Raw genomic sequence first — 24,018 nt, 5'->3', positions numbered from 1 at the left:
GCATCCGTCCAGGTTTTCCATGTTTAGTCTAGTACACACTGGTCTTCCTGTTATACTGATAATACTACAGCAAAATGGACCCCAAATAGCACTCGTGTGGCAGAAGTATACATGAGGGCCTCCATCTGTGCCTTTTGGACCCCTTCTTGGGTTTACTAGCACTGTGGGTGTTCTCTTGTCAGTTAGCATCCATGTCATCGCATCACTGAAGAGTACAGAGAGGGGTCCATTTGCTTCAACCTCCACTACTACCAGATGTGCTAGAGGAAAAAAATCTTTGAGGACCAATAGGTAAGGCTAGAGGAGTTGACATGTCTTACTAATATTTCTTCTTTGTTGCCTGATGAAGCTGTAATGCTTTTGCCAGCTTCTATGAGGATGACTTCAGACAGTTTAAGGAACTGATGAAGCAAATTGCTAACATAGTATGGATTCCCTTAAAGAAGCTAAGGAATCCCACCATAAATTGTAACACGTATTATGAACTTTGATACCAACGAATATCACCATTCTGGATAATAAAGCTCTTCTAGAGCCTGGTAAAAACTGTCTAACAATCCTCAGCAGCCACACCACCTATATTCAAGAGAATGTATCGAAACTATTATGTCCCTGCAAGGGAATTGGTTTTTCTCTCACCCAACTCTGAATTCCCTGAAGGTGGAGGCAATTAGTGAACAGGTAGACAGCATAGCTCAGACTGATGATGATGGGAGATCACTCGTTCCTGAGTGTGATCATCTACCATGGGAGTTATGGACCCTCAGGTGGCTGATAAGGCTGGTCCTTGAACCAAAAGTTCTATTACAGTGAGGACAGATGTTTAAGCACAGGAAGTGGCTGCTGACCATGACTAGAAGCCAGTCTCTGTTTCTTCCTGTGCCTTTTCTCTTCAGTATATCAACGGGCAAATTCAAAATGCAGGAAGCCATTGCCTAGTACTTGTCTCTATTTTGAGCAAACCTGGGCGAGTGCCTCCCAAGTGTCAATGTCAATGTTGCACTTTTAAGTTATCCTTTAGCAAGTCCTTATTATGCTTCCATTGTTGTCCCACGTTACGGTAGCCTTCTTTCAGCTGACAAAGTGGGTCTTTGCTCATGAAAGTTTATAGTCCAATACATCTGTTAGTCTATAAGGTGCCACAGGACTCCTTGTCACTCTGTAAGATATATAGTTCCATATTGCTATTCACCAGTCACACAAGATTTCTTTGATTTCTAATAAAAAATGAGCATTACTACTACTATTGGTGTTTCCTTTTGGCCCATCTTCTGCAACAGGATTAATTTTAAATATTCTGGCAATAGTTGCTGCCAACTGTGTTTGAGGATATTAGTTTTTCCATATCTGGATGAATGACTAATCAGGAGCAGATCGTACCATTAAGTATTGGCAGCAGTCAGAGAGCATTGTGTGTGGCAGCCAGGGCCTCGAAATATCTTTCTCAAAGTCCATTTTGATTCCAATACAGTATTTAGATTTCATTGTTTATTCAGTGAAGCTCCTGACAGGCAGAGCGTACTTCCCTTCCAGTAGATTTCTCACTCTAATGGATCTCAAGGATTCAGGGCAGTCCTCAGGTAAATTGTGTTAATTGCTGGGTCACCTGTCAGCTTCTGTCTTCATAGTGCAGTATGAGAGACCATCTCAGAGCTCTAAAGGGATAGTTGTAAAAGCTTTATAAACCAAGACAGCAGTCTAGGCATATTACTGTCTGTTCCCCAGCAGGTTTCCTCCAAACTGTGTGAAGATATTACATTTTTCCGGAGTCTCTCCATCACTGTCATAATATGCCGTTCCCTATTGAAATAAGGGACACGTATGGGTCCTCACAAAGTTCAGGGCAAATGATCTCTACAAGAATACTATGAAGAAGCCAGTCTTTTGGAACTAAGCAGTCCAATGTTTGCTTACACTTTCTACTGCTGATCAGGTCCGTCAATTACAGACAACATCACATCATGCATTTCTTCAGCCATCGAGGAACTAAAGTGATAAAACTCTGGAATTGGTGCATACAGTCTACCAGACAGTCATCTGAGTTTCATGCATTTCAAGTATTCACAACACTATGGCAGATGATATCAAAATATTTCTTTGTTAGAATGGCAATTAAACTCCCAAGTTCAAATTTGGTAGATCAAGCTCTTACAGTTAGGACGAGTTCCTGAACAAATTATATTTGAGAGCATTTGACAGTATGCCTTTCTGTCCATCTCTAAATCTAAGTAGATTATATGAATAAGCTCTCCATTTTGAAATGCTAATCAATGTACAGAATGCTGCTCTGTGACCCTGACATCTTTCATTAAATGTGAAACGAAGACATATATGCTTATAATAGAAAAGTAATACGAGGCCTCATAAAAAAGAACCACCTCTGGCTATTTTCCATTGTTCCTAGTGATTAGCAGTTTGAATTAGTTATGTAGAATTTGGCAATAGGCTTTATATATTGTTGCTTCCCTGGAAAAAAAATTTTTATAAAAAATATTTCTCAAATTCTCTTTACTTCAATAGGATAGAATAAATCTGGATTATTAAATCTGCAAAATGAAGGTGACCTGATCTTCACATGGTTTGATATTCATGGAGAATGAACTCTGCTGATAACCTGTACTTGTATTCACAGAACTCATATGCAGGATCTGAAAGATGTCACTAACAATGTACACTATGAGAACTACAGGAGCAGAAAGCTGGCAGCTGTAACATACAATGGAGTTGACAACAACAAAAACAAAGGGCAGCTAACTAAGTAAGTGCTTGTTAAGTTTGCATCAGCATTTGATTACCATTCTGTATTTTCTACTTAATTTCATTGAGTTACCTAAAGTTTATGAAGGCCTTATCTAAATACAATGGAGCATCAACATTTAATTGACATGGGTTTGCTTAACCTATGCAACTTTTGTGTGTTGACAAGCAAGAAGTTTTAATGTTCATTATGAATCTTTAAAGCATATTCATCATTTGAGAGCTTTTGGACATTGAGGTTTCTGTTTCTGGGCAGAAATTGTTGACTTTTTTGGTTTCTCTTGCTGTTGGTGCTCAGTGCTTTCTTTCTGGGGAAGAGGAGACGCAGTTATCTGTTTAATAACTTCAAGAATAAAATCACACGTCTCTTCCCCATCTTCAGTGAATTTTGCTCAAAAATTTTAAAGCCTTTTATGGTAGAAAGCTTGTTAACAACACACAACAATCTCCATATCCATCCCTTTGTGAGAGGGAAGCAGCTAGTGCAGTATTTCAACCCCCAACTAGTGCAGGAACTAGGGTTGTAAAATCCTGTTTAATCCCATAACTAGTTAAATGTTATGTTTAACTGGTTAACTGATTAAATGTGGGTAGGCAGGGGCTGCTTGGGCTGGGTTGGAGCAGCCATTCACCCATGGAGGTAATGCTTACCTCTGACCTCTCTAGCAGGAACAAAGACCTAAAAACTTCTTCCCCTTTCATGATAGCACTTGCATGCCATTCTAGTTAGTTTTAAATTATGGAAGCATAAAATACAAATGTATTTATCCTTCCTATTCTATTTCTATAACACAAAGATGGTCATTTCCAAGAATTATTGGCTATCCGTACATGTTTTAAAATTCTGTATATTCATCTATGTAATAGTGAAGATGTAATGTGTTTGAGGGTGCTAGTGTAAAATTATTTCAAGTGTTTTTAAAAAATGAGGAGAGTTAGTCATTAGTTTTTTTACTTGGAATAGCATTGCAATATAGAATCAGTAAGAGTTCAGGGGTCTTATACAGTTACTGTCTAAAAATTATATAGTTATTTGTCAGTGTGGGGTATCCCTGATCTCTGGCAGGGACAGGTCACCTAGGCTGTGTCCAGACTCAGGGTTTTTTTCGAAAAAAGTAGTCTTTTTTCGAAAAAACTTCACCTGCGTTTAGACTGCAGCCATGTTCTTTCTAAATTAAATCGAAAGAATGCGGCTTTTCTTTCGACGGTGGTAAACCTCATTTCACGAGGAAGAATGCCTTTTTTCGAAAGTGCTCTTTCGAAAAAAGGCGTTCTTGAATGCCAACAGGGCTTTTTAGAAAGAGAGCATCCAGACTCACTCGCTGCTTTCTTTCGAAAAAGCGGCTTGCTTTTTCGAAAGTTCCGCTTGCAGTCTAGACGCTCTTTTTCGAAAGAGGCTTTTTCGAAAGTACCTTTCAAAAAAGCCTCTTTCGAAAGAGGCTTGCAGTCTAGACATAGCCTGTCTGATTTGTATGGCTATTTCACAGTAAGGGCTTATCCACACTAGGATACACACTCTGCTCATTGCTCAGATCAACTCTTTGTATTTTATTGAGAAAATACTTCACGGGGTAGAGGGATTATGAAGAGAATTGGGGAGGAAGAGAAATGTTATAATTTTGATTTGATGTTTGAATTGTGCATGTAGAGGGATGAGAAGAGAATACAGGTAAGTATAAAAACTTGAGGGTGTATCCTCTTTGAATTGGTGGTAGGATCTTGGACTAATGAGTTCTATCTTCTCCATCAGACTTATAAAGCTCATTAATTTGTGGATGTCTTACAAACCTGGAGTCTTTAAGACATGTGATGTTGCCGCAAAAACAAAAGAAATTGATCGCACCATATTTTGTTACATAACTGGATTTAATACCATTGCTTTTACAATAAGGGTTAAGTAAGGAGAAGACACTATATGTACTTTGACTGCCAAAGTTTTGTTGATCTCTCGCCATTATCCTTCCATTTTGTCTCATCAGCAGATTTCTGCTTGTCTGTGCCTTCAAACCCCCATAGTCTGAACACTGTAAATTCTTACAAATTTAGTATACAATTGAATTTTGCTCTTAATATTAAAAACTTTTTTGTGTGCTGCTTGCTACATATTCTATGTACAATATTCAGAGATTCCAAAACCAAAGTTACATTTGCAGCACTAAACATTTATCACTAAGACTTTCATATTCAGAATAGGTGTTCCCTGTGGTGTCGATTCCCACAAGTGTCTGGATGAGTACTGATGATGTGGTCTTCTTTCAGAAGCATGCCTCAGTATTTCACTTCTTGCCACCAAAACCCCAGTCACTTTGACAGTCCCAATGGATTTGGTCTTTTGTGCAAGATGTATTTAATAAATACACCTTTCTGAATACTTTTCTGTGCAGCAGATGTCTTTGATTTAGGATTCTACTAGCATTTCATTACTGAATAAGTTTAAAAAAAAAAAAGATAGTTGGCAGTTTGAGCTTGGTTTCATTCAACATGGAGCTACTGTTATCTGGTTTAGTCCTGGCAGATTTCTTTATGGATTTTGAAAGGAATTCTGATTGAATCCAGATCCTAAAATAGAGGCCCATAACCTTTTAGCACCTCAGTTTCTTCCTAATTCATGCCTCATCTCTCAGATTTCTGCCGCCTTTTCAATGGAGAAAATTAAGTTTTACTGTCATTTTGCCTTGTATCTCTCCAGTGTCTAAGTACGTACGTGCGCGTGCACTACTCTGCTTCACATTATTCCTACTTTAAATTCTTACCTTGCCCTTTTTTGAAAAATGCAAAAGTTTCAGATTTTTATACTAGTTACAAATGGGCTGTCACTGTCACTACAGAGCAACAGCATCTGTTTTATAAGTACAGTCACACTACAAATTTAAACAGTTACAATCTAATATTTATATCCATTTACTATTAAAGGGGGAAAGGGGATAAAGAAATGGAGTTTTTATGCAACTGTACATCTCAGTATCACTTAATAGGGTATTTTTCTTAATTTGGGGGGGCACTTGTAGAAATATACGCAGGGTTAGCAAGAAGAGTACAAGATGTATAGATCTGTTCATAGCTTAGAGAAGTGACCATACATCCCAAGGTACTGATTTGAAAAGAATGTAATTAACGCATCACAGCTGTTCAGTACAGAAACTTTCTGGGAGCTACTTAGGTTTTACAATAACACTTTAATTCTGACATGCAGACATTGTATTCCTTGCTCATTTAATAACCAGTCACTACTAGACTCTTCCACTCTAGAGCTGGCTTACTGTGCTGCTGCAGTTTTGGTTCCTGTCAGATTTAGAATAAAATATAGGAAGATGATCTATAGGAACATATCTGGCTGCCATGTATTCTTTCATCAAATGGGGAAAAGAAAACAAATACATTTCATTTGTGCCTCCCCTCAGGAGTTGTAAACTTATTTTTGCAATCACTAAGAAACATCTACACCAGGGCTATTCAACTTTGGAAGCCTCAGGGGCCACAATAATACTCACTGCACATGCTGTGTGGTTGCATATACATGCAAATATATATGCAAATAGCTTCTTTCACACAATGTCCCAGGGCTCCCGACACCTCCTGCCAGGGGCCAGAAATGCCAACACCCTGACCCTATACACATCTGTTACAGCCAGCCCGTCCGCTTTCGTCTTTCAGTGCTCACCCCGCCTGGGAGATGCCTCGCTGTTGTGGAGCGTATTCCCAGTGGAGGCCATGTTCAAAGGATCCCACCCGTGGGCCATGTGTTGAGCCCAGTGTAAACTCAAACTGCACCGCGGGCCGCATGTTAAGTAGCCCTGATCTACACTCTGTAGCTGAAATGATTTCTGGAGCTGTGACGGACAAAACCAACCTTGCAGATTTCCTGAAGATGGGATAATAGCGCATCTGTGAAGCTAAAGGAAATCCCTGAAAACAGGAGTGGAATGAGGCAATGCTTGAGCCATTTTTCTTGTCAGACAAAAGCAATGCTTTCAGCTTGCAGAAAGGAATAATGTTCACCTGTGAAGAAGGGGCTTTTGTAGTCTGAGACAAAGGAAGAGGCACTTTCAAGACTTCAATGACAAAGCAAATATCAAGTCTTCCACTCCACCATTTGGCTTGAGAAGCCTGAGTTCTTCCTGGCTGCTGAATCTTTCAATGATGCCTTAATCCAGTGGTGGGCAACCTGCAGTCCAAACCATGCATGCAGCCCATCAAGATTCTATGTGTGGCCCACAGGACATTTTGTTAACTATTGCCCATTTGCAAAGTTGCTGGATTCCACTGGTTTCTGTCTGTCGTTTTTTTTCCTACCAGTATTACTAAAGTGATGTGCCCTTAAGCAAGGGCACGTGCAATGAGGTGCATGCTGACTGCACACAACGTTGAACTACAGGATGCCAAGGGAGCGCACAGCTCTCATGGTCAATGAACACACCCTGCAAATTCCAGGCATGCAAGCACAATTGGCAAAACTACCCTAACCTGGGAGACTGTTCTGGTTGCAACAATATTGTGGTCCACTGAGATGGAGGGCCACTCATGTGACCGACTCACTAGCATAAGGTTGCTCATCGTTGCCTTAATCTCTTCTCCCAGGAGTTACCTAGTAAAGTCTTAAGAGCTCCTGCAGAGCTTATGCTCAGGCTTCTTTGATTGTACAGTCATCAAATACATCAGAAATTAAATCACTTTTTAAGCACGTAGAGGATAATAAAACTATAAGCGATAGCCAGCCTAAATTTATCATGAAAAATCATGCCTAATCAATCTAATTGCCATCTTCAACAGGGTTATGAGCCTGGAAGGGGAGAAGTGGTAGACTTGATTTTTTAGTGAGGCTTTTGACAAAGTCCCATATAACCATCTCCTAAGCAAAATAGGGAAATGTGGGTCTAGATTAAATTACTAAAGGTGGATGCACAAGTGGTTGATAGACCATACTCAGAGTAGTTATAGTTCACTGTCAAAAATGGGAGTGTGGTTATTGGAGTCCCACAGGGTCAGTCCTGGACCTGGTGCTATTCAATATTTTCATTAATAATTTGGCTAATGGAATGGAGCATATGCCTATAAAATTTGTAGATGACCCTGAGCTGGGAGGAGTTGCAAGCACTTTGAAGGACAGGATTCGAATTTACAGGGACTTCAAAAAATGGAGAATTGGTCTGAATTCAACAAGATGAAATTCAATAAAAATAAGTGAAAGTACTTTGGAAGGAAGAATCAAATGCCCAACTACAAAATGGGGAAGAACGGAGTAGGTGGTAGTACTGCTGAAAAGGATCTGGGGGTACATAGTAAGTCGCAGTTGAATGAGTCAATTTGACACTGATGTGAAAAATCTAATAATTCTGTGGTATATTAAGTGTGTTGTTTGTAGGGTGAAGCCTTAGAGTACTGTGTCCAATTCTAAGTGCCACACTTCTTGTTAGTCTTTAAAGTGCTACATTGTCCTGCATTTTGCTTCAACTACCCCAGACTAACACGGCTACATTTCTATCACACTTCAAGAGAATTGAGAGGGCAACAAAAAAGATTTAGGTTTAGAAAATCTGACCTATGAGGAAAGGTTAAACTGGGCATGTTTAGCCCTGAGAAAAGAAGAGGCCTGACAAAAATTGAAAAAAATGTAAGGGTTGCTATAAAAAATGTGATAGGTATTTTCTATGTCCACTAAAAGCAGGACAAAAAGAAGTGATATAAATTTCTTTCTTTCTGAGCTGAGGCCTAGACAAGAAGCTTCTTGTCTATTTGAATACGTTAAAATAGGCTAATGGATTTCTCCGATTAGAGAATCTAGGTGGAAAAACAGATGAGGGAACTAGAGCCCAATGCAGGATTATTTTTAATTTTGCTCCTGTCTCATTTTACAATACTCATTTCCACTATTGTAGCAGTAGATCCCACTCCCACAGCAGGGCTCTGCACTAGTCCCATACACAACTCAAGGGAACTCCTAGAAAGCAGGAAAATCTTGCATGGGTCACTGTTATCCTTCCTGTAGGACCAAGTGAGGAGGGAAACCTAAGTTGCCATGATTTGTTCAAAAACATTTGTGTGCTTCAGAAGTGTGGGTTTGCAACATTTGACCATATGACCATATTCTTGTATTATTAGCTAACCAGTCCATTTTGTACACTTGCCCCTTCCTCTTGTTAGCAGATGCCAAATATTTTGTATTAAATGTTGAGTTTATTGGAGCTGTGAGAATTTACAATGCACATGTGTATGGCCTGCTCCTGATGGTAATGTAAACATTGTTAGCCTTTGGCAGCTCTGTTCCTTGAGTAAATGTTAATTTCTTTGAACAAAACTCAGTGATTATGAAAACAGAATGTGCTACAGGAAATATTCTGTATTGTCCAAATGCACCAAAATATTTTTCTTGCCTTGTAATGACTCCCTTGAATTTCCTCCCTTGTTTAGCTGATACAATCAGCTGTTCTACAAGTAACACATTAGCTGAAGAGAAATCCAAAGCATGTGTTTTTCCATGATTATGTAGCCTTTTTGTATTTTAGGTTTAGTGTCTGATTCCTTCACATTTTCAACATCATCCCATCTCTAAAAATATTATGTCAAATGGTAACCTTCAGGTATATGAATAACTTGTCTCTTCACACTATGCAAATAAGTGTAACTGTACACGTGCACTGTGTGACACACACACACACTAAAATTGGCACTTGAAACCAAAAAAAATTCTTAATTCGAGAAGTTCTATATTCACTTTTTGGTGTGAAATAGACATCAGTGAGGTTAAAAATAAACCAGTTTATTATCAAAAAGTATGTTTGTATAAACAAAGATAAGAAGGCTTTTATGTTCAATAAACTGTGTCACAGAGTAACAAATTATATGTATAAACCCTTCTAATTGCTTCTTAGCCTAGACTGCTTCTAACTCCTTTTGAATGTCCTAGTACGTTTATAATCTTGCCACAAACCCAAAATTCTGTGCTTCCTTTAGACACTATGGGAAATTGTACGGATCATTCCTAATAGTATGAACGGTTTCATGCTATGTTGCAAATGGCTTCATGCACCGCTACCAATTCCTGAAGGCTAAAACTTGATCTTTTCTTCTGATTTTACTATTATCAGTGAGATGCTAACACAACACACACACAAAGTAAAATGCCATAAGCCCCATGTAAACTTCATTACATTGTATGCTTTTTAGTGCTGTTAAGCATAGCCTTCTGTGAGACCTCTGCTGGCCAGTAAAGCTGAATACTGTTTCTGTAGCACCTGAACAGTCGCTCTTTAAATATAACATCCATCATTCACTTTGAATATAACGTCCTTCATTAGGTGACAAATTTTATAAGGCAAATAAGCATAGAGATGGATGGCTGTGATTTCCGAAAGCTTACTTAGCACAAATAGATAAGTTAATGTCACTAAAATATTTAAAATCACTTTAAAAGCATGCATACTTTAGGCAAAACACTGAAGCTATACTGTCTTTGAAATATCTCTGCACATCAAATCTGCATTAATATTTATATGATGTAGTGATTTACTAACTGAATTTTGAAACAAACATAACCAGCTTTAACTAACAATCTTTCATTTTACTGTAGAAAAACTTGCTTTAGGGGGAAAAACAAATTTTAAATTAGCTTTAGGTATCTGTAATGAATTTGCTTTTTTTAATTGCTGCTTTTTAGTTTTTGTGGTTTTATTTAAGCATGCTAAGCCTCTGTATTTTTTGTTTTTTAGATTTGACACAGTTGAAGGCATGTAAGTGGTTATTTAAATTTTTCTGAAGATTTCAGACAAAAGCTCTTTAAGCACTTAAGACCTTTAATGTTAAGTGTTCAAAATTTAAGTTTTCCTGTTGTTCAGCTTCTGGCATCTGTTTTTACTTTAGTGCTTTTGTTCTAAAACTGCTCTAACATTTCAGATGAGAAGTTTTATAAATATTTTCAGTGACAAATATTCTTCATAGAAACATTCCCTCTTTCTTTGGAAAGATTTTACTCAAATTCCATAAGAATAACAAAGACTAGAAGAACACTGTATTGGTTGAAGATGTATGTAAATCCTGTAATTCATCTAAATTGGCTTTGCAGTCCCATTTAGATCCAGAGTAATAATTATATTTGTACTTATTTAGAATTTGTGGAATCTTCAGTATTTGTACACTCAATTTATAGCTATTTGTTTTGTTAAGGCATTAAACTAGCTGACTTGTTAGTGTAGTCAAATTCATTTGACTATGGTTTTGTCATACAAATGGCTTGCAGAGGTTCCACTTTGTGTATACATAGAATAACAAAAGCTTTCTCTAAACCTTAGAGTTAACATTACACATGCATATTACTTAGTACAGGAAGGGTGGGAATGTTCCTCACACTTTCTTGGACTTCCCTTTTTCTTTGTGCTTAAACCTCATTGATTTCTCTAGACATTGCTTGTGTGAGAGAAATGTGTACTGGCCCACTCATAAAGAACTCTATAGTTGTAATAAATATGACTTGGAAGACATACCTACCCAGTTCTTAGGTTCTGATGTCCTTAGTAAGCCAGATCTGCTTTCATTTGACATCAGTGGCAGGGAGAGGGGTGTTTTGATAGTGACTTCAGTGACAGTACAACTCAGTCCCCTAGATTAATAGTTCTTTATATAGAATAGACAATTTAAACCTTTCTATATAGGTAAAAGAAGGTATGTTAAAAGTACCCGCAGGAGGTTAAATTTTGTAATGTTTCGATGGTGTTTTACACACACACACACTACTACTTCTCATTCACTAAAATATTCAACTGTTGCATACTCCTCATGAAATAGTTTTATGTATCTTGGTAATGTATTGGGCATATTCTAAGTTACACGCTGTTTTCATCAACAGAAGGTACAGATTCTAACAATCAACCTTTGTACAGTAAAAGTAGTGAATCCTGAATTTGGAGTGGGATCAGTTTCCATTTGAAATCTAGTATTCTTCTAACATTTGGTCTGCTGCTCTAAATTTTGCATGTCGGTTCAGATACATCTCAAATACCTAAAATTGTCACCTTTTGAAGCACATTTAAAAATACTGGAATTTAAAAACTGTTCGGTTGGCTTTGATTTCTTAAGCTGTATTTCATTTTCACTTCATTATTAGCAATCATATACATATAAAATGAGCTATGAATAGTCAAAACAATTCTCAAACACATTTGAGAAACCCTCCATTGCACTGACTATACATTTTTAAAGCTATTTGCTTCTCCCAAAAAGAGAGTTGCAATACTTTAATCTTTTAGGAGAACCCTGAAAACATAAAACACATTCAATCCCCCAATCAAATATTTTATTTTTGGTGTAATCACACGTAGTAAACACAATACAGTTTGATTTCTTAGGTTAAAGTCAAACCATCTTGAATGGATAGATGTTCCCTGCTGATCTATCGGTTTTTGTTTCTTGTGTGTATGTAATATCCAAGAATGATCATTATATTTTTTTTATTTATATGTTTGCATGATATTCATATGCTAGTTAGAGCACTTTCCCTCCACCCTCCCAAATGTTTTTGAAAAGCCTACACGTACAGGCTGAACTTAATTTGTTCTGGTGGCTCTTAATGTTTGAGTAGCAAAAAATTATTCTTACCAGGGGCTGATTATACATTAGCCAGAAAAGAGTGACATGAATGGGATATATAATGAGTCTCTGTTGAATTTTACAAAATAGTGAAGAATAAAACATAATTGTTAAATGCTATTTTAAATTCAGTAGCAGTATTAGTAAATTAGTTGCCCAAAAGTGTATGGAAAAATGTATTTGAATTAGGTGCATTTTACAAAACAAAATATTCCATTCTAGTAACACATTCACAAATCTGAAGTCCAGCTATTAAAAAGCCTGTAAGAACTGCTGTGTGTTAAAAAGAATTGACACGGGAAAAGATTGTATTTACACAAAGCTGAAATTGTTGATGTGCATTTATTTTATAATTATCTTATACATTAGGATTTAAAAATCTGTTTCTCTTTGCCTGGAACACTTTTTTCCTCTTGCTCTATCCTAGTTTCAAGCTATTTTCCCATTCTTTGAATGTTTGCTCATGTCCAGTCCACATAAGAGTGTGTACTTGCCACATGCACCAGTGCCAGTCATTTTTCCCTTCAGCAATAAGGGAGCAGTTCTGGCAATCTCTAGATTGGCACCTGCATGGTGCAGTATAAGAAGTGCACTCCTCTCCCCCTACCCTAATTCCTTCTAGCACTAGTGCATGCATGTGCACACACCTTATGTGGAAAAAACATGAGCAACACCTCTCAAATGCCAGTTATAGAACAGGTAATTGTCTCTTGAGTGCACAAATGTGTTAGTGATTGGAGGGACTGTAGCATAGAATTGGAAGATCATCAGGAAGAGGCCAGGGGTTTTGAGTTTTTTGTTATTGAATTTTTCCTGATGTGACTTTCCCCTAGCACAGTGGTTCTCAAACTGTGTAGTGTTGTGGGCTGCATCCTGTACTGCATTTATCACCCTGAGGATGTCACCTGGGCCACAGTTCTGTGCTGATTGGACTGGAAGTGGCCTGTGGGCTGCAAGTTGAGAACCACTGTCCTAGCGATTCTCTTAAAGGTAGAACATAAAGAATTGAATATATGACTTCATTATTTTTTACCTAAACATAACATTTAAGATGTTTACACTGAAATAAATCATGTTTCTTCTCATAGTTTAATATTGGTTTGATCGAGCATATTCAGTTTTCTAAAATTATGAACTTCAGATAGAGAAACATGCAGAGACATCATTCTATTTAACATCTTGGTTTTTGCTTGCCTTGCTTTTCACTGTTATGTATTGCGAAAAAGATCACTTGCTTATTGGCTAACCTGCTCTGGGTTTATGACAGGAGCCCTCTGGCACAGATGGAAGAAGAGAGAAGAGAGCATGTGGCCAAAATGAAAAAAATGGAGATGGAAATGGAGCAGGTCTTTGAGATGAAGGTCAAAGAAAAAGTTCAGAAACTGAAGGACTCTGAAGCTGAGGTAACTAAAATGTTAAATGCCAATTACATGTTCGGTACTGAATAATGGAGAGAGCCTTTTCCTTAAGGACAGACACATGTTCTTGAGGCTCCCTCATGGCTTGATAGTTAATATAATCTTGAATTAGAATTTAAGTGAAACTCTCACTAATAATTGCCCAAGTTTACATTATCTAAATAAAGGATCAGGCATGTATTTTCAAGGTAACTTTCAAATTTAAACATCCCCTATTTTCACTTCCATAATCACAGCATGCTAAAAATCTCTCCTGCAGTTCCCCTTTGATGTTCTAAAACATTACTTTAGACTTCACACAGTGCATAAATTAGCTAATATGAATCTTTTAGCAACAATAAAATCCTCCTTCATTCTGCCACGATGCCTTGAAATCCTCCTTCATTCTGCCATGATGCCTGTGACAAACAGTTCGTGATTAAGGAATAGACAGATACCGCTTGTAACTTTTTCAGTTACTGAAACCTTTAAAAATTGTATTACTATATAAACTGTATAATTTGACTGTCATTCACCCTTCATATCCTTTTGTATGTCAGTTTTCTTAAGCTGTAAACTCTTTAGAACAGCGACAGGACTACTCTGTAATACAAAGGCTTTGTCAATATAGTATACCAGCAAATCTACCTCATGGAGACACAGCATATATTGGCATAATGATCTTTTTGCCAATATAGGCTGCATCTACACTGATGTTGCTTGCCAACATAGCTATTGGACAGGGAAATGATATATTTTGTTAACCACACATTTTACTGACATAGGTATACTGACCAAACTTAGAGTGTAGACCTCAACCGTTACATGTTTATTCTGTTAACACAAGGGGGTTCTGATTGTGAACGGAACCAATGGGGCAGTACAACAAATCAAACAAGTGAATTCTCTAGCTCAAGTAGAGAGGCAGCTTTTCTAAAACAGCCTGGTGCAACACTCAGAGCTGCAAATTAAAAAAGCTTAGCAGGTTTACAGGAAGCTAAGAAGAATAGAAGCACTTACAGCTCCTGCCAGCCACTCCATGAGGCAGACAGGACAGCGGGAGAAAAGTAAACCGTGATACCCTGTTCTTCTGTGTTCAGTCCTGCTGCGCTTTCCACTACCCAAATTCACCTGTTATATACCCAGTCCACTGAAGTCTGATTCCATAACCCTTCTCTTCATGCACTCTGCTTTCCCAGTGTATGCTTTCTGCTCATTATTGAACTTGTAAACATCTACAAAAATAAATTATACAAGTTCAGAGACAAAGAGATTGGAATTGGGTTCCAGAAGTATGTCTCAATACTTTAGGATGAGTGCACGATGAGTCTAGTTCATGACCATCTTTTTCAGGACATGTCATAGAGGGGAGGGATGTAGAAGACCTGGAGCAGGATCAAAACTATACAGGAATATAAACTATACAGCATATAAATTGTTACATTTTCAACATGCATAAAATCCTCTTTTTCCATTCTCTCTCTACGAACATAACGGCCATACTGTGTCAGACCAAAGGTCTATCTAGCCCAGTATCCTGTCTTATAACAGTGGCCAATGCCAGATGCCCCAGAGGGAGTAAATAGAACAGGAAATCTTGAAGCAAATCCCTCTCCTGTCACCCATTCCCTGCTTCTGACACAGGCTAGGGGACACTATTAGGGGACACTATTCCTACCCATCCTGCCTAATAGCTATTGATGGACCTAACCTCCATGAATTTATCTAGTTCTTTTCTTTAACCCTGTTAAACTCTGGTCTTCACAACCTCCTCTGTCAAGGAGTTCCACAGACTGACCATGAGTTGTCAAGAAAAACTTCCTTTTGTGTTAACCTGGCTACCTATTAATTTCATTTGTTGACTCCTTGTTCTTATGTTATGGGAACAAGTAAATAACTTTGACTGATTCCACACCAGTCATGATTTTATATACCTCTATCGAGCCTCCCCCCCAAGTCTGTTTTCTAAGCTGAAGAGTCCAAGCCTTTTTAATCTCTCCATATGGGACCCGTTCCTAATCATTTTTGTTGCCATTTTCTGAACCTTTTTCCAATATCAAGGTATATTTTTTGAGATGAGGCAACCACATCTGTATGCAGTATTCAAGATGTGGGCATACCATGGTTTCATAGAGAGAGGCAATAAAATGTTCTCGGTCTTGTGTGCTCTCCCCTTTTTAATACCTAACACTGTTTGTTTTTTGACTGCTGCTGCACATTGAGAGGATGTTTTCAGAGAACTAGCCAAATGACTCCAAGAGCTCTCTGCTGAGTAGTTATAGCTAAATTAAGCTCTGTCGTATTTTATGTATAGTTGGGATTATTTTTTCCCCCAATGTCCATTACTTTACATTTAACAACATTAAATTTCATTTGCCATTTTGTTGCCCAATCACTTAGTTTGAGATCTTTTTGAAGCTCTTCACAGTATGCTTTGGGCTTAACTATCTTGAGCAGTTTAGTAACATCTGCAAATTTTGATACCTCACTATTTACTCCTTTCTCCAGATCATTTATAAATAGATTGAATAGGACCGGTCCCAGTACAGACCTTAGGAGGACACCACTAGTAACCTCTCTCCATTCGGAAAACTTACCATTTATTCCTACCCCCTTTTTTCCTGTCTTTTAACCAGTTATCAATCAATGAGAAGACCTTCCCTTTATCCCATGACAACTCACTTTACTTAAGAACCTTTGGTGAGGGACCTTGTCAAAGTATTTCTAGAAATCTAAGTACACTATATCTGCTAGATCCCCCTTATCCACACATTTGTTGACCCACCTCAAAGAACTCAAGTAGTTTAGTAAGGCATGATTTCCCTTTACAGAAATCATGCTGACTTTTCCTCCAACAAATTGGGTTAATCTATATGTCTATTTCATTTTTACTATGGTTTCAACTAATTTGTCCAGTAGTGACGTTAGACTTACTGGTCTGTAATTGTCAAGATGACCTCTAGAGCCCTTTTTAAATATTGGCATCACAGTAGTTATCTTCCAGCCATTAGGTACAAAAACTGATTTGAAAGATCGGTTACAAAACACAGTTAATAGTTGTACCCCCAACATGAGTATGTGTACTCAGACCTACCTGTATAGTACCACAAAGTCTTCAGGAAAGAGCCCTGGAGACATTGGCAGTTGGTAGATTTTCAGAGGCCTTTTCAGGGTCCTGAAAATCCAACAAAATTTTAATGTAGTTATGATGGCCAAAGAGTACTTGTCAATTGCAATTATGTAGAATCAAGAAAATCACTAGTAACTGCAGTATTGATAAGAGACAAACTGTGGTTGGTTTAGTTACCACCAGTGATTTATATGCAGTTGCCCACAACACACACCTAATTCTTAATAGGCATATGCAAATCACAACTTTTACTTGAGTATGGGAAGAAATCATGTGTTATGTACTTAGATATGATTTTACATTCTGTCAAAGATGCATTAACTTTAAGATTTGTGAGAAAGTAGATGTGTGTGCACTGTAGATCGCTCTGTTGATATTACATTCAATCACAACTTTGTCCGATTGTTATATGTGGGATATAAGTTAAAGATCAAGACTGCAGTGCTTTGAAGTTCTGAAAGCCCTCTGTTTTCGATGAGATTACTTGTTTGCCAAACAACCTCTCAGCATTCAGAGGAGGGGAAGTGAAAAAGTGTGAAGCAAAGAGCAGGAGATAAGTACAAAGGGCATTTGGGAAGGAGGCTTGAGAGGAACACAGACAGAAGGTGAAAGGTAGGAGGAGAAAATAGCAGACATGTAGGTATAGATTGAGTTTGTACATGGGTTTGAAAATGAGATTTAAAAGCTTGTACCTGATATTGAAGGGGACAGGAAGTAAGCATGTGAACATGTTCATCGGTTAGCGTGCACGGTTACACATAGCGCTTCCCTGCCCCCTCCCCCGCTGCTGCCTCTGTTAGAGGCAGCAGCACTGGGTGAGTGGAGGGAACAGGTGGCTCCATGGGAGCCCACCTCTCCTGTGTGTAAACATGTAACTGCTGAAATTTTCAGTGGTTACACACTTACATAAATGCATTTTAACATCCCTAATAGAAAGCTAGTGAAGGGAGTCAGGCCTGATGAAGTGCGGTTTTGCCCATGAAAGCTTATGCCCAAATAAATCTGTTAGCCTTTAAAGTGCCCCAGGACTCCCCATTTATTTAAAATATAGGTCGACAAAGCTATAGCACTCAGAGGTGTGATAAAAATCCTCCCTCCTGAACCCATCAGTTTTGCCAACCTAATCCCACTGTGAACACTTGTAGGTGAATGGAAAAATCTGTTGACCTAGCTAAGATTGCTAGGGGAAGTGAAGGACCCACAGTGATGGTATAGGCTTACTCTGCACTAACGGGTTATGCTGGCATGGGGGAGGGAATATGGTGGACTTAAGAGTGAAGGTAAGGTGAAGATGAATAGCTTTGCTACTGACATGTCTGGAAGATGTCAGTCATTTAGGCCCTATCTAGACTAGAGGGAAAGGTGGTGGTGGTTTAAAACATGTTAGTACTATCTTCTTAACATGTTTTAAAACACCACTTACCAGCTAGTGGAGAGAAGTTTTAACACATTGACCTGATGCTCTTGCCCCACCCTCAAAGACATTATAGAACTAGTGATCAGTCACAGAATCCTGAGGCGGGCATGATGGGCTTCAAGAGCATTAGGTCTAGCATGAAACTAAAGAGACTCTGTGGTTGGCTAGGTATGTGGTTAGCTGTGATTAATATATATGCTACTTAATTTTGTTTTGTGCTCCCTGTTCTGTTGTCTCCAGCTCTTTGTTTCTAATCTTGACCATCACTTTTATGATTGTATAATGAAATTGTGGCTGAGGGTGTTGGACTATTATAGATGATTAAGACAGGAGCTATAGACCTCATGCTCAAGAACTTTGGAAGGAAGATTGTGAAGAAAATAGTTTAGAAGTGGTAAAGAGTAGAATCAACAGTTTGGTCTCTAACCAGGTCCTGGCTTAGTTACAGTTGCTGATGTGGCATACTCTACATACAGTACAACTCATTTTGTTTCTAATGTTGAGGTGTTTGTACAGTTTTTGACTAGTATGTTGCCTCCATTTCTTAGCTCCAACGACGCCATGAGCAAATGAAAAAGAACTTGGAGGCGCAGCACAAAGAATTAGAGGAAAAGCGCCGCCAGTTTGAGGATGAGAAAGCCAACTGGGAAACCCAACAACGTATTTTGGAACAACAGAATTCTTCCAGGTATGTAGAATTTTTTTTCTGAAGTTGTTTGTATCTTATGTTCCACATGTTCTGTAATGTTAATTGAGGAAAAATTGATCATTTAAATACCTCTCTGCACATCTTGATCCTTAAAACTTTGCTTGGCCTATTCAGAATAGTGAAATTATCACACTGCTTTATGATGTAAATGAGCATATTTTGGAAATGGGAAGAACTAACTTCCAGAACAGGCAGACACCGTTCAGCACTTGCTAAATAAAATTAAACCTCAATAGGTACCATTTGTCATTGTAGGAAAACTTTATTATAATTTGAAGGCTGATTTAATTATACTTATATTTCCTTGGATTTTATTTGAGGGATGGGTGGGAATTCAGACATGTAACTAACTGAAAGCCATCATCTGGAAGTAAGAGCATAATGACAAAATTATTGCTATGTACATAATACACCAAGGAAAAGTCTTTCCTGTGTCTACACTAAGACCGTTGAAAACTATATTGTAAAAATACGTATAATAATTTGCTGAACTTTTTGTCCCTAAATGTTTTAATTTTAAAATGTTTTGTTTTCTTAGAACCTTGGAAAAAAACAAGAAGAAAGGGAAGATCTTTTAAATACATCTATTGACCACCAGTTATGTATTAGTTGCCAATATACCAGCCTGGACATCAGTGTTCGTTGGGTCCGTTTGACCAGTTTTGCACCAGTTGTATCCATAGCGATGGATTTAACAGCATGACAAATTTTTTGTTAATCTTGATGGAGATTGAAATGCCTTGAATTGTCTAGGATGTTGTGTACTTGGAATAATAACAGCTCTAAGTACTTTTTTCCTTTTTCTTTTTAAAACAAATGTCATTTTAACGCAAAAAAACATTTTACTGTTGTACAATCATGTTCTGGTGGTTTTTTTGTTTACAGGATATTCCAAAATACAAGGACTCTGGAAGGTTTTCAGTGAGGATAAATTGCCATAATATGATACAAACTATGCTTCTCTATTATAATACAAAATTCCATTCAGTGCAGCATATATAATAATGTAATTTAGTCTAACACAGTTGACCCTATTTTTTGACACTTCCATTGTTTGAAAATACACATGGAAAAACAAACTTATAGGCTTACAGTGCACCTAAAGCTTTTTATAACAACCCTTTTTTGTTTTTGATTCTTTAAATATATGCTATCCTCATTTAGTATCTTCTTTAGCCAGAAGAATTTCATTACTGCTTCATTTTTGTAATAACATTTAATTTAGATATTTTTCCATATATTGGCCCTGCTAAATAGAATATAGCTTCTTTCATATGGTAGGAACCAGTGAATAAATCTTTCCTTTAACTCCCTTTTTACATTTTATGGTAAGTAGCAGGAAAATGCATTTATAGGTCATTTTTAGGCAAAATTGTGGAGTTAACTACCAACCTGTTTCTACCTGTGTGCAGTCTGTCTTTCTTTTACTAGAAATGGGAATCATGGCCTCTTGAGAAGTCACCATTTTGCATTTAGCTGTATTCATATACTGCATTTCTGTATTTTTGTTTGTATTGTAAAAAGTCACATAATAAACAATGTTGTGATGTTAGCCTGCTGATGTGCTATATATGCTTTCAAGGAATTGCATAGGAAAGTACTTGCTCTGGGAAATATTTCAATTTAACCACACTTAAATAGAGAAATTTTCATTTACTTTGTTTATATATAAAGTTCCCAATTTACGGGGTGGACAAGTGTATTCAATCTGTGGATTTTTGACCTAAAAAGATTTCAAGTGACTGAGTACATGATTAACTGCTCTGTGAAATTGCAAATTAAAAATTTCTTACCCAGAAGAGGGTACCACATTTTCTTGCATTTTTTGCACTGTCCAAAATAGTAAGGAGTTCAGACACTTTCTGATATTTTCCCAGGGTTTAATTCTTTATGGTTATTAATGGTACTATGACATAGCTGCAGTCTCTGGGATTTCTCAACTGTTTATCAAAAATGTAAGTGAATCAAACTGAACTGGTTAGCCAGGCAGGTGGCATGTAGTTTGTAAAATGCTTGAATGTTACACAGAAGTGTGTACTAAGCTTTGTGTGTCATGATAGATGCAAAAAAATTGAAAGATTTTTGACTTCCAGAAAATAGAAATGGGAGCATATTTTCCAGATTATTCTACATTTCAGGGAACAGTTACCCAAAAGGACTTTTTAATAGGGGAAGAGAAGCCTAAAGAGTTTGCTTAACCAGAGATGTTACTGTGAAATGATAATAACCCGAGTTGGGATAAGAATTTTTACATTGTTAGCTGCAGTGCCTCACTCTTATTTTTTTGTGAAGACATTCTGACCATTGCTTTCCTTGCAACCAGAATGATCAGAAAACTCAGGACATACATTTTAGTATGAATTTGCAATTGATTTATTTACAACTGAACTTTTGCCTCACCTTTGACTTCCATATCTTTTTAAAAATGGACACGCCTAGCTCGCAATGAGACTGGCAAACCAATTTCCAGTTATTGTATTAATTTAATATATTTTTTTATTCATGGTCATTGCTTTTACAGAGGTCACTTGTATTATCCAGTAGTCACTTTGCCTTCTATTCCAGTTTGATTTTGCACAGGATTCCCCTTATGTTGGCTTCAGTGACAGGCACTCAGGCACACCCCGAACAAGGCTCAAGACTCCACCTGAATTTGACTTTCACTTTGAACATGCCACATTTTCTTACAGTGTTAACATTCAGAATTCTGTTCTGCAAAATGTGTGTAGCTTTCCTTTAACAATCTGAATGCAAAGTCCCTTTATATTGTAACACACTGTGTATGGGACATGAGCCTTTTCTGATATTTGTGCCTTGCCAAAAAATTGAATAAACTGGATAGGACGACTAGCATCACATGTGACTATTGCTCGTAAAGCTAATAACTTGGACTTTCCATTCCATGGGAAATTCCCAACATTTGAACATTTCCATTTGTCCTAAATTTGCAGGAAATTATTTCCTTCCAAAGTGAAATTTGTGGAAAAAAATCGGAAATAATAAACTTAATTGAATGTGTTGTGTTGACTACATTATAAAGATGAAACAAAGCACCTCGACCTGTCTAATCAGTGTTTTCCCAAAGGAATACTGTTCAACTAGAAAATTTTCACTCAGTTCTAATAGCTATATTTCCAAAAACATGTTGGATTAATACATGTCTAAACTTGTGCTGCAACTTTCCCAGAATGGGTTATGGTTTGACCAAAAATTGGAGTTTCTAGTATGATACACCAGATGTTGTTTGCCTAACAGGAATAAATGTCTTCAATATTTAGCACTATAAGTGACTTTTCTTTTAATATATTGTAATATTTTAATTAAATACATTTTACACCTGCTAGCAACTTCATGACAAGTAAATTCATCTAAAATTAAAGCAGCTTTTTTGGTTATTGATGTACCGTGATTTGGTTGTGACACTAGACATGCAGCTTTGCTGATTGGCAAAAGAAACATTCTCTGAAACAATATAAAGTATTTAGGAATTCTGAACAGTAACTGGCTTTCCATAATTTCTCCCATTCTTTATAAGTCATCAGATCCCATCAGTGGTTAAAGAGTTTGGCCTTGTATTCATTGTAAAACAACTTTTTAAAATTGTTTTCATTCAGATTGCTTTAATTGATTGACTTTAAAATCAATTAGCTTTAAAAGTGAAATAAGAGCTTCTAACCAGCCCTCTCCTAAACTGTTCAATATGGGAATCTTACTCAACATCTGACTAAATCAAACTGGGGGAGGGAGGATGGAATTGTTACAATAAGCCGGTATTACATGTGACCAATTTTTTTTGCAATGATGACATGGCCTGAACTATTAACACTTTAAAACTAGATAAAAAATTAGAAAAAGTCACTGATCTGTATCTGAGGATAACTCTATTACAAAACTGAGGTTCCCTCTACTTACTATCTTGATAAATTAAGCAGTCCACTATAGAACGTACAAGAGTTTGGTTATGCATCCTAGGTAACAGATTGCTCTGAAATTAAGTACATTTGAGATGTCACAGTAAACTTTCCTGCATCACATTTAGTCTACACTGTGGTCTTAGTGTAACACCTTTTAAAAATTAACAGCTTTCTAACATACCACTAGGTGATAGAAATTGGCGAAGTGTCTGAGATGTTTGTCCAATGTATAAACTACAGCCTATACTGGAACAGGATACCATACTCCAAGAGGCTCTGGGAGACAGACCCATTGTCTCCTATAGACAACCACCTAACCTCAAGATGATTCTTACCAACAACCACAGGACATACCACACTAATACCAAGCCTGGCACCTTCCCTTGCAACAAACCCCGTTGCCAGCTTTGTCCACATATTCATTCTGCTGATACCATTATTGGACCTAACCAAGTGAGTTATAAGATCAAGAACACATATTCCTGCGCATCCAGAAATATAATCTATGCTATCTTGTGCCGAAAGTGTCTGTCTGCTATGTACATTGGACAAACATCTCAGACACTTTGCCAAAGGATTAATGCCCACAAAACAGATATCAGACAAGATCACAAAGAAAAAACAGTTTCTTGCCATTTTAACCAGAAAGGACACTCTCTCAATGACTTAACCACCTGCATTCTGCTACAAAGACCTTTTACATCTGCACTTGAAAGGGAATCCTCTGAACTGTCATTCATGTTAAAATTCGACACTCTCCAAAAAGGAATGAACAAACACTTGAACTATCTCACCCATTACCAAGATAGCTTCCCCAATTATCACCTCTAATATCAATTCACAGACACTTACCTTCCTTCATTCCCCCCCCCCCCCCCCCCCCCGCATCCCTCTCCTGTTCTGCAATGTGATTTGCCCTTTTCATATGTGTTCATTTTTTTTAATTGTATCCTTTGGTATATATGGTTGTGACTATTTTCTTCCACTATTTGATCTGAGGAAGTGGGTCTGGCCCATGAAAGCTCATCATCTAATAAACCATCTTTTTAGTCTTTAAAGTGCTACATAGTCCTGCATACCACTAGGTGGTGAGTCTGACTAATTCTCTGCTAAAA

General features: G+C 37.5%; 1 protein-coding gene across 3 annotated transcripts in view; it reads left to right on the top strand.

Moving 5' to 3' along the window:
* SEPTIN7 (septin 7) overlaps positions 1-20,541 on the top strand; it is a 122,517-nt gene extending 101,976 nt beyond the window's left edge. For 2 of the 3 annotated variants that reach the window (XM_075921751.1, XM_089776548.1), the window contains 4 exons: positions 2,633-2,758; positions 13,604-13,739; positions 18,829-18,968; positions 19,528-20,541. In XM_075921751.1, coding sequence (XP_075777866.1) covers positions 2,633-2,758; positions 13,604-13,739; positions 18,829-18,968; positions 19,528-19,567 — 442 coding nt within the window. In that variant the 3' untranslated portion in view covers positions 19,568-20,541. Of the gene's footprint in view, positions 1-2,632; positions 2,759-10,463; positions 10,485-13,603; positions 13,740-18,828; positions 18,969-19,527 lie in introns of all 3 variants that reach the window. The other variant, XM_075921749.1, reaches the window with a different exon arrangement.
* The last annotated feature ends 3,477 nt before the right edge of the window (positions 20,542-24,018 follow it).

Source organism: Pelodiscus sinensis, chromosome 2, assembly GCF_052426305.1.
Source record: "Pelodiscus sinensis isolate ZL-2025 chromosome 2, ASM5242630v1, whole genome shotgun sequence".
Taxonomy (NCBI): domain Eukaryota; kingdom Metazoa; phylum Chordata; order Testudines; family Trionychidae; genus Pelodiscus; species Pelodiscus sinensis.
The sequence above is the reverse complement of the archived record's forward strand: the minus strand, read 5'-3'. Positions and strand labels throughout refer to the sequence as shown.